The following is an 11,988-nucleotide window of genomic DNA, read 5'->3' as shown; positions in this document are numbered from 1 at the left end:
GGGGAGGGGGGGGGGGGGAGGGGGGGAGGAGGGGGAGGGGGGGGTGGTTGTGGGGGGGGGAGGGGAGGGGGGGGGGGGGGGGGGGGGGGGGGGGAGGGGGGGGGGGAGGGGGGGGGGGGGGGGGGGGGGGGGGGAATGATAAAATTAGGTGCCATCTATTAGCGATACTATGACGTTTACTTGACTTTATTCCACTTCTTTATTTGGTCTTTTTGAATATACATAATATTCATCCGCATTCCGTATAGAAGCTTTAATATCATTCGTTCATGAAGTCACTTGATGTTTCTCGATTTAATTCTCAGTTAGTCGCGTCCATAAAATTGGAATTCATTTGCGTCTTTTTTTTAAAAACAGTAATTATGATTCATAATTATTTTAACTGAATACCTGTAACTCATTCATATAGCTATACGAACACTTATCACGTGTCTGAAACATGCATCGAGGAATACGTGTTTATTCAGTAATTCCTAAATTATGCGTCGCAACGAAAAATGGAATTGCGATCGATACCGTTTAATCGGCATATCTTATTAATATTAATTTCTTTTAATTCAATTTCTATAATAGGCTGATGCAAATTAGCGTATTCCTCATCTGTTTCTTTTATAATCGACAAGAAAAGAAGGAAAGATAACGGAAAGAAATTTCAGCGTTTAATGATCAAATAAGGAGTAAACCAACAACATCAAATAATTCTAAAACATTCTACCAAGGAAATAGAGAATTTACTTGATTTTATTTCGACGAAACTGGATAAATATCGATCAATTTATTATTAGTTTTTTAAAACAATTTCTTTTGAGGATTGGAGTACCACAGTTCTCTTTGTATTTTCAGGAGAAACACGCGTCTAGCCATCACAAAAGTTCCAGCAAGCTGTCACAGTCTCAGCAGTCTCACACGTCGTAGTATCCGGACATCAGTAGAAGAGGATGTCGGTAAAAGTCTCTTCAGGAAGTGCTCCGAAGTAACCTGATTGATATCCATCCTGAAAGGGGAAAATTCACCTCGTTTTGCTTCTTCGTCCTTGAAACTGCGTTGAGATTCCAAAGCAATGCAGCTTTCATCGTCGTCCTCGTTTCTCACAGTCGTCCCAGATGATCAAGAGGAGAATAGATGTTCGTTAGCTGTCTGCTTCATCCGTTGCAGCATTCTATCCAAAGTTTACGATAAGAAGGGAATAATTCTTATAACAGTTCTTCATATATGGCTGCATCGAAGATGAGAATTCACAAAAAGACGCAAGCTTGACGCCTTAACGTTAACCAAAGTTTAACGTAAATCGATCAGCGATTTATGCTTTCGACTAGAGAAAAGAATGAAAAACGAAAAAGAAAGGAAAATAATTAATCTTACTCAGGTCAAATTAAATACGCAGTAAGTTAAGGAGAAAGGGAATTTCACTTCGTCCTTGATCATTGGATTACGCGATTTTCATTTTACTTGCGATCTGTACAACATCGCTTTTTATTCTTTCCTTTTCCCCCCTTCTTTTTTATACTATCTTGTAGAAATATAAGACGAATTCTTTTAATTTTCTATGTGCAAATAATCGAAAGAATACGTCTTATGGTAACATAGCCCTCAGAATCGATCTCAGATTTCCGATTTTTTATAATAGATATCGTACCGATATTTTGCATCTATCTTACGAAAACGAGTAATATATCGTTCACGATATTTAAATTTAATCGTCTTCATTTTTTCATGGAAACGTATATCGTTCATTGAAACTAATGAATAATACATTTTGAATCATGAGCCTATACAATGTAAGTCGAACTTGTGATTTCGTTTCGAGGGCTAAATAATACCTTTTTCCAACTTTCCATTTGTTATTCCATTCAACTGCCATGTTTTTATTTGCATCGAAGAACGCGAGACAATGCATCGTAAATTTCACAACTATCGAATTAATCGTCGATCGATTCGTTAGACAGGGAGAGACGTGATTAAACAGATTTGAAGCTCGAATGAGTCGGATATAGAATAATCTTTGTACGTTTTACATTTTAGGTAACAAGTTTTTCTTTGCTGTTCAGTGAATTCCGGATCACGAATGCTTTGTGCGACGTTCTTATCGATGTTGCGAAAGAACTTTATTATTCAATAGTACACTTTCATTGTCATTGTTTCAGTTGATCATTTCAGTTTTGTTACGTTCACGATGCATTTAACAAAGTTTCGTTTCTTACCGCATCTTCATACTATTTTTTTTCTTTCTTTTCCTTGAATCAATCAAGATCTTAGAGTAAATGTTCCGTTTCAATGATCAAAACGTAGAACGCCGTAGTTCCATAGATGTTAATGGTACAAATTGTACATACTTTTAGTATCCCACCTCCATCGATTGTTCTTCAAAGATGAATTTTCTACAGGTTCGAATGTCCCTAAGAAACGAATCGTTTGTGCGAAGCGGTGAGCATGCACACTGAAAGAAAAACTTGGTCCATGTCCAATGATATTTATTCGTGCCGTTTTGTTATGTACATAGCCGAAAAAACCGCATAATATAGTAAGTAATTCGAATTATACTATCGCCACTTAGCATAAAGGACTATAGATAAACGATTAATATTATTGTCAGACTGTAAATAAAATTATTTTGTATGCCAAAATAAACCAAATGAATGACTCGACACACTACGGTTATACAATCGCGTTACACCACACAATGTAAGAAATATTAAAATGAAAAAAATACAGAGTAATGGTACAAGTTGCAGTACGCGCAATGGTAATACACGAAAGATTCCATTAATTATCTTCACTCGTTCAAAAGATAAAGGAACCATGCGTATATTTAGCGAACACACAGTTAATACTCGACTCTATTCTCTGTAGGTATTATTTTTTAAGAGAAACCGATAATAGAATTATATTATCAAATATATTTGCGAATGGCCGTGCGTACTGTATCGATTTAAAAAAAAAAGAAAAATGTTATCACTGATTTTCACGCGTATTTCATACCCGAGCATTTGTTGCGTTATCTTAAAAACGAGCAGCTATAGTAATAATAATATTAATATCAATTAACATTTAAATAATGGTAATTATAATAATACGACACATTGATAATTGTAAACAATAAGAACGCAAAACGGTGATCCACCTCTGTCGTTTGTGAATTTTTGAAACAATTCACGCATAGCCATTTCTTCATCGTTCTTCTTTTATTGTGCATATCGAAGATTGCACTCCGAGTTCGAAAACGTGTACGGAGAAAAACATGTATTTATTGACTATAAATGATAAGCCGATCAGATGTAAACTTAGATTCGTGAATCGTATTTCAACTATTGTCAAATATGCCTTTGACACGTTTGTTCAACGAAACAAAAGAGAGAGAGAGAGAAAAAACAAAATTGTATGTTAGCAATAAATGTTCCAAGACGATTTTCGGCGCGATAAAATATCATCCGCTTCGTCGTTCGTCGAATAATATTGTAAGAATATTTTTCATTCTTATTACACGATAGGTAAGAATGACGAGCCTATTTTATCGTGTCGACTTTAATCCATAGCCGAGAGTAATTCAAAGTTCTACTTATAGAGTATTACAATTATACACAGTTTAAGTATATGTTATTGCCTCACAAAGAGAGCGTTCGCACCGAGAGCATTTTCTTCTCATTTGTAGCATGTTTCTCCTTCTAATCCTTAAGAGAAGAATAGATGAAATTTTTAGTATTCTCTTGGCTATGTGGTACAAAGACGACGTTTATTGCTAATTGTTTCCAGTTCAGCGAATAACGCGTAATAATTGTAACGCAACTGTTTCGCTACTTACCAAGATTGAATTACAGAGCGAAACAGAGAACGAGTGAGAAAGAAAAAGAAAACAATTGATCATGTAGAATTTCGAATGAAATAACGTCGGAACGCACGGCATTGTTTTATCGACTAAATAATTTGTTTGTCGATCGAATTTTTTCGGAGAGCGAAACGGGCTCGTTTGAAAATTATTAGACTAAATTTAGCTATAAATCCTCGATTAGGACGAAAACTACTATGTTTCTTTAGAGAACAGGTTACTTCCGTTTCTTTCTTCGAAGAAGAAAAGTAAATAAAAAATGGAAAGGAACATATTATACGAGTTCGATCGACGTAAAAGATGGAGAATTTTTTTAAAAGGACGAACGGGAGATAACCGAAGAATAAAATACCGTGTCCGCGATGTAAATAAATTTATTCTTAAGGACTTGAACAGAAGCGACGATTCGTGGAGAGTGTATACTTATTATTATTATTATTATTATCATCGTTTGCAAGACGTGCATTTGTATTTCACGCGCATGCCGAGGAGCTTGCGTATCGTGGATACACGCTCGATCCGAGAGTCTTTAGTCGTGAGAAAGTTCCTTCGTAAAATTATAAATAATTTCACATTTAAAAAAGGAGCCAAAAAAAGAAAACCGAATTAGAGAATTATAAACAGCTGATTTCATAATAGGACACATATTAACATTATTTGATATACCTTCCTTTTCAAACGAATTCACTCTTTCATTATGGTGGGTGTTTATATTTTTTCAAATTACGAGTGCAATTATTATTTCATACTAAGAAGTACTCATATATGTTGGACAAATATATATATGTGTGCATATATTACACACACACACTCAATCACACACCATATATATATATATATATAAATATATATTTATCTATATTTATATATATTTATACATATATATGTGTGTATATTTCTTTATTTTTTTTTTTTTAGGAACAATGCTTTCAAAGAAAAATAAGAAAAATCATTATTTTCTCTCTCATGACTGATGATTTTCGCGACCCGAGGTAAGCTTGCCTAGTTTCAGGCGGCGTTGAAAAGTTATCCTTAATAAAGAGAGAAGCAAAAGAATGATTAAAACAACTATCTTCGTAGTTTTTATTATTTCTCCTTTTTATGTGTGACCAATGAAATTTGGAGCTTGGATATTTCATTCAGAATCAATTTCCATACGTGTACAGTTCATGAAATATATGTATTAATATATGTCGGGTTAAAATCGGAATTTTGGGCGCGTGACAACTCTTCGCGTGGACTAGCTTATATTTATCTATATTTATATATATTTATACATATATATGTGTGTATATTTCTTTATTTTTTTTTTTTTAGGAACAATGCTTTCAAAGAAAAATAAGAAAAATCATTATTTTCTCTCTCATGACTGATGATTTTCGCGACCCGAGGTAAGCTTGCCTAGTTTCAGGCGGCGTTGAAAAGTTATCCTTAATAAAGAGAGAAGCAAAAGAATGATTAAAACAACTATCTTCGTAGTTTTTATTATTTCTCCTTTTTATGTGTGACCAATGAAATTTGGAGCTTGGATATTTCATTCAGAATCAATTTCCATACGTGTACAGTTCATGAAATATATGTATTAATATATGTCGGGTTAAAATCGGAATTTTGGGCGCGTGACAACTGTTCGCGTGGACTTGCCATCGTTTCACAAAGCCGAGGTTATATATACACGTATATACAAGACTATCACAAAGCTTAACAAATAATAAGTCTAATGAATAATAAATTTGACGAACAATGAAGTTAGTGAATAACAAATTGTACGAATAATTAAGTTTAACAGATAATAAGTCTAATGAATAATGAGCTTAACGAATAGTAGGATTAATGAATAATATGATTTACGAATAATGAATTTAATGAACACTATTAACAATATTTTTGTTGCGTTCAAACGAATTCACGGCCAACGAAGTAACTCTTTACTAAGCGTAAAAAATAATCTTACGCGAAAATACGATTGACGAAAATGCTCGATGTGTCACTCTCCAAGGCAATCGCACGAATGCCTGCCTCGTGGAGATTTTTCTCGTCGTACGATTGCCTTTGGTTTTTGTATACTCGTTTGGAAGCATTGAGAAGGTTCCAAACGCCCATTGTTAGGCAGCCTCTGCCTGGAATTTGATTATTGATACAATGTATGTCCCATTGTATCGGCACCTCCGAGGCAACCTCACACGTGGCTAGGTCCGCTCTCGAGACCGCATGCCGCCACAATCACACTTCTCGAAAAACCCATACAAGCACTCCAGACCTCCGTTAGGCAAAGCGTTCATCTCGTGACGGTGGCTGCGTCCGGCGACCAATTGTCACCTCGAACCCAATCTCGCTATCACAAATTTTAAACAATTACAGCTATGATAAAATCTAGGCTAAAGTACTAGAGGATGATCAAAAAATTTCCAAGGAAAGGCTTCGGCTTTCCTTTCATCTCCGACACGGCCGTCCTGACTGTTACACATCCTCGGGTGTACCTTCGACAACAAAACAAAAGGAAACAAGATTAGTATCATTATGATTTGCATTCAAAGTGCCAGTTGCATCCTGTGGGCTATCAGTCGAGTCGTAATGACATGATGGACCATTCTCGATTTCGCACCCAAATGAGTCTCATCCTTTGAATCGCACATTCACTCAAAGTTCGTTCCATAACCAGCTTCGTAACATTGTCGCTGTCGATACTAGATCTGCTCCAGCTTCGTGACATTGTCGCTGTCGGTACTAGACCAGCTCCAGCTTCGTGACATTGTCACTTCCAGTGCTTGACCACACTGAACTCCATCCCATGGCCGCACCCGGGCTCATATAATCCTACGATCCTCTGAGATCGGGGTACTCACATCGCCATGGCCACTGTTCTCGTCATCACCATCGACATCCAACTCAACAGGAATGCAACTATCCGGCATTTTTCTTAATCTAGCATGACTGTACTTGTATGACCTTTTCCCATCCAGTGTTTTCAAGGTATATCGGTCTCCTTCCAGAACCTCCGATATCGCAAATGGACCCCTGAATTTTGGATCCAGTTTTGTCTGGTTCCTTTCTTCATTTTGGCGTAGTATCAAATCACCGAGATTAAACCTAACCACTTTAGCTTTGGTTTTGTCGAATCTCTCTTTGTCGTACCTAGCATTAGTTTCCATTTCTTTTATTGCCTGTTGCCTTACACTGGAGATGTCTATTTCTTTTTCCTCGATGTTATCAGGTAGTAATAAGTCACATGGTCTTGCTGCTCTACCGATCAATAACTCTAAAGGGCTCGATTTGGTCGCACGGTTGGTGGTACAGTTCAAAGCCAATTGTATCTCTGCGATCGCGTCTTGCCATGAACGCCCGGTCGTTTCTACCGTGATAAACATACTTTTTAGTACGCTCATAACACGTTCTAGCTGTCCATTGGCCCTACTTGCACCGGTCGCAATCAAATGAACTTTAATTTGTTTGCTTTTACAGAACTCTTGAAATTCCCGGCCCGTAAAGCATCTTCCCTGATCTGCTATTATCCGACAGGGACTACCGAACAAAAATATAGCGGACTTAAGTGCTTTGATAACGCTAAGCGAATCCAACTTGCGAGTATAATGTAGGTACACGAATTTCGTGAAGGCATCGACCAAGACGATGACATACTCTTTCGAATCATTTTTGCCATGTGCACTGTATGCCGGTCTTAGGTATGGGATGTAGTTCAGCTTGTATTTTACCTGAACTAGCCTTCGAAACTCGACAAGCATGACAGTTCTCGACGAGTTTACGAACATACTTCGCCATTCCCTCGAACCAGTAATACTCGTAGAGTTTCTCGAGCGTTTTATCCCAACCTAAGTGCATAATTGACTGATGCAGATGGTTAATGACGGACCATCTAAAGCCTCTCGGAACGATAGGTAAGCAGATGGTTCTGCCTTTTCGTTGTACCTTACGGTAAAGGGTACCGGATCGTAACTCGTAGGTGTTCGCGATATCGTCCGCAAGCTCATCGTTCTGTATTTTATTAACAATTTCCACAATTTGTGGATCGCGACGTTGTTCCGCTAATAGCCAGTCTTCGGAGATCTCGGCTAGATTAATCTCCTTCTCTGCGATTTTGTTGATCAGACGGTGGTTCGAGTCTACGGGGTTTCGCGAAAAGAAATCTACGTGGACCATTCGTTTACCCTCTCGATATATGATGTCGAAATCAAATGTTTGCAAATAAGCCCACCACCTATAAACCCGGTCGTTTAAATTTACTTTGTTACTGGAGGCTTTCAAAGAATTACAATCGGTAACAACTAGGAATTTCCGCCCATGTAAATAGTGTTGGAAATGCTTGACGACGATTACTACCGCTAATGTCTCCAGTTCGTACGAATGATATCTGGATTCCGCGGGACTGGTCCTTTTACTATAGTATTCAATGACTCTGTTTTTCCCCTCGACCTTATGCATTAAAATAGCCCCATACCCCTCCGAACTAGCGTCGGTATGCAGTTCTATGGGATGATTGGGGTCAAATATCATTAACACCGGCGCGTCAATCAGGACCTTTTATCTTATCTTTTCGTGCCTATCTGTCCAAGTTATGTGTTTGCTACTAGAAGTGAGTGCATACAAGGGTTTCATTACTTGTGAAAATTTAGGAATAAATTTTCGGAAGTAGGAGGCCAAACCTATGAACTGCCTAAGCTGTGTGACGGTCGACGGTGCAGGAAAAGAATTCAAAGCTTGTATTTTTCCCGGATTTGGACGAACTTCTCAGTTATGAATTACATATCCCAAATAAAGTACCGACGTCTTCAGAAAGGAACATTTAACGAAATTAAAAGAAAATCAGGCGTTTACGAGGGTGTTTAGTATAACGTGCAACCTTTCTAGAGCTTGGTCTATCGAGTCGGCAATTATTAGAACGTCGTCCAAATAAACAAAGACATACGAATAAGCGAGATCGCCTAAGGCTTTGAAAATGGCTCTCTGGAAAACGGCTGGTGCATTTTTCAATCCAAACGGCATCGTTACGTATTCGTATTGATCGTCGGGGGTAACGAACGCTGTATATTCCGTCGAGTTAGGATGAATGGGAATCTGGTGAAATCCACTGACCATGTCCAGGCTAATGAAGTATCTCGCACTCTGCAATCTCGCGATTTGATCAGCAATAAGGGGGTAAGGGATACCGATTCGCGACCGTATTTTTATTTAGCGCTCGAAAGTCTACACACAATCTGTCTGAGCCATCCTTCTTCTTCACGAGTATCATGGGGCTCGCGAACGGCGAATTACTAGGCCTTACAATTTTTGCTCTAATTAATTCGTCTATTCTCTCGCGTACTATTCTTCGCTCTGCCTCGCTAAGCCTGTAAGGGCTTCTTTGCACGGTGACGTTGGGATCAATTAGCCGTATTTCTAACTGGCCCGTACTGACGCGAGTACGCGGGAAACCCGTAATGAATGATTCCTTAAATTTTTCGAGAACAGAGATTAATCGATCTTCATCGTTACCATCGCATCAGTGTCAACCACGTTAATGTCGACCGCATCTTCCGCGACTTTACCACAGGCGTTAATGATCTTTGTTTTACAAATAACGAGGCTATCTTGCGTGAACTTTACGTCGAATCCTTGGCTTAAAATCTCGCGACCAATCATGATATCGTATTTTAAGTAATCATCAGCAAGGACATGAAAAACTATCTCCAATGTAAGACCATTAATACAAACAGTGAACAAAATCTGAAGTGTACTCTTAATACAAGTATTCCCGATTCCCCGCATCACTACTATATCGGTTATTCTTTTACCCAAAAATTTCGAGGCTAAGGACTCTTTAATTAACGAACACTCGGCCCCAGAATCAAAGTAAGATGGATACAACTCACTCAGATGGCTTAATCTACCAGCCGGAGCTTCCACTACACAGGAGTTGATCCAGCGTTCGTCAATGAAATTGTGACATCAATCGCATCTCAACCTACATCAGTGATAAGACATCGACCTTCGGACACTTTTGGACACATCACCACCTTAACATCATAGCATACACCAAGACTGTGACGCACTTTAATCCACATCAGAGATAGAATATGGACCCCCGATCTTCAGACACTTTTCCACATCATAACCTACACCTAGCCACTCAACATCCTAAAACCAAAACGTATATAAACCGAGACTTCACCCCCCATATAAACGCTCGGGCAGTTCTTGTTCTTCTTCTAATTGCTGTACTCATACAACCCCTTTTTTCCGGTTCGGTGTTATTTTGTAAGTGTTAACATTTATAATAAAGTTTTATAAAGAAAAATTAGTAATTGGGTTACACGACTCAGCCTTCTTACTACAACCCAAGTGCCAACTTTATGTGACAGAATCGTGGCTTCTTTTCCGCAATGATGGACAATTAGGCGCGATATGTCCCTCCTCGTGGCATTTGAAGCAAGTCACCTTTGACGATGCGGCTGGTCGTTTTTCCTTTGGATTTCGTATATCCTGCTCCTTCCTATTTTGGGGTTTTCGCGTGACACTCCGTTCTCCTATATGACCGTAGCACTTGTGGCGAATGAAAAGAGAGTTGTGCGTTTCGTCCCGGGACTACCGGTGGACTCGTCAGTAAGGCTATGCCTGGTGGTCCCTGACTTAGAAGAAGGAGTCTCGCTAGGTGCGGTATTTGTATCAATCGCTCGTATATTCGCGAGTTAGACAGACTCGTTATCGTCGTAGCTCTCTAGTGTTGGCGGTTGGTACCAGCGGATCGCCCGGGAGGTGTTGCGCCGCGTTGATGCCTCGACCTGTCTGCGTCCAATTGATACCGATCCGCCACACACTTAATCCGAAAAACTGACGGCCTGTGCTTCGTTTAGCTTCTGGTTCCGCCAGTGGATTATTTGACGAAGGTACCGGTCTCTTCCTCGCGTAAGAGAGAGCTCTCATTTCCTTATAGAATTGATCCTGAGTCTGGATATCATTCGTAAGTGCTATCCGTTCGACACGCTGGTCATGCGAAATCAGTCGTAGGAGGACGACAGCGTTGATTAATTCGGCGTGGATTGGATCTCCCCATTTCGCCGACAGAAGGGAGCGAAGACGATTACCAAAAGTCTCCGTGGTTTCGTCCTTCAGTGGTTGTTCGTTGAATATCCTCATTAGCAATGAGGTTGCCGTCTCCGTGCCACCATAACGCGCAAAAAAATGTTCCGTAAACCTTGTCCAAGTAAGACCACTGACCGGAACTTGCGTAAACCACTGTACTGCTGTACCCTCTAGAGCACGACTTATAGCGAGATATAACTCGTCGTCTTGTAGAGGCGAGAGATTTTTTCCATAATCACACTAACGATCGCGCACCACGCAGCCGGGTCGGCGCCCGCGGCTTCGGGGTTAAAACGTGGTAACACTAGACTCACAGGTTCCGCACTCGGCACTTGCTCCGTCGGCTTTTGCACTAGCGTTTGAATTAACTCGCGCGTAAAGGCCATCTGCTCTTGTATCACTTTAGGCGGTTCTGATCCCACTTCTGATGTCGGGTTAAAATCGGAATTTTGGGCGCGTGACAACTGTTCGCGTGGACTTGCCATCGTTTCACAAAGCCGAGGTTATATATACACGTATATACAAGACTATCACAAAGCTTAACAAATAATAAGTCTAATGAATAATAAATTTGACGAACAATGAAGTTAGTGAATAACAAATTGTACGAATAATTAAGTTTAACAGATAATAAGTCTAATGAATAATGAGCTTAACGAATAGTAGGATTAATGAATAATATGATTTACGAATAATTAATTTAATAAACACTATTAACAATGTTTTTGTTGCGTTCAAACGAATCCACGGTCAACGAGATAACTCTTTACTAAGCGTAAAAAAATAATCTTACGCGCAAAATACGATTGACGAAAATGCTCGATGTGTCACTCTCCAAGGCAATCGCACAAATGTCAGCCTCGTCTGCAATTCGATACGCATTTGTTAGAAGTATGGAGAAGTTCCGAACGCTGTTGTTAGGCAGTTTCTACCTGGAGTTTGGTTATTGATACAATGTATGTCCCATTGTATCGGCACCTCCGAGGCAACCTCACACATGGCTAGGCCCGCTCTCCAGGCCGCATGCCACCACAACCACATTTCTCGGAAAACCCATACAACCACTCCAGACCTCCGCTAGGCAAAAC

General features: G+C 39.4%; 1 protein-coding gene and 1 long non-coding RNA gene across 3 annotated transcripts in view; one reads left to right on the top strand and one right to left on the bottom strand.

Annotated features, from left to right (window-relative positions):
• LOC100740473 (cyclin-T) overlaps nucleotides 1-4,464 on the top strand; it is a 20,450-nt gene extending 15,986 nt beyond the window's left edge. For both annotated transcript variants that reach the window (XM_012390982.3, XM_012390983.3), the window contains one exon: nucleotides 844-4,464. In XM_012390982.3, coding sequence (XP_012246405.1) covers nucleotides 844-915 — 72 coding nt within the window. In that variant the 3' untranslated portion in view covers nucleotides 916-4,464. The remainder of the gene's footprint in view (nucleotides 1-843) is intronic.
• Nucleotides 697-2,478, bottom strand: LOC117152265. Its single transcript, XR_004462587.1, has 2 exons — nucleotides 2,334-2,478; nucleotides 697-1,159 (listed from the first exon to the last, which is right to left on the bottom strand). It is a non-coding gene; the product is annotated as an uncharacterized LOC117152265 (long non-coding RNA).
• Nucleotides 4,465-11,988: the final 7,524 nt, after the last annotated feature.

Source organism: Bombus impatiens, unplaced genomic scaffold, assembly GCF_000188095.3.
Source record: "Bombus impatiens unplaced genomic scaffold, BIMP_2.2 scf_0914, whole genome shotgun sequence".
Lineage (NCBI taxonomy): Eukaryota > Metazoa > Arthropoda > Insecta > Hymenoptera > Apidae > Bombus > Bombus impatiens.
Note: the sequence above shows the minus strand (reverse complement) of the source record. Positions and strands in the feature narration are given on the sequence as shown.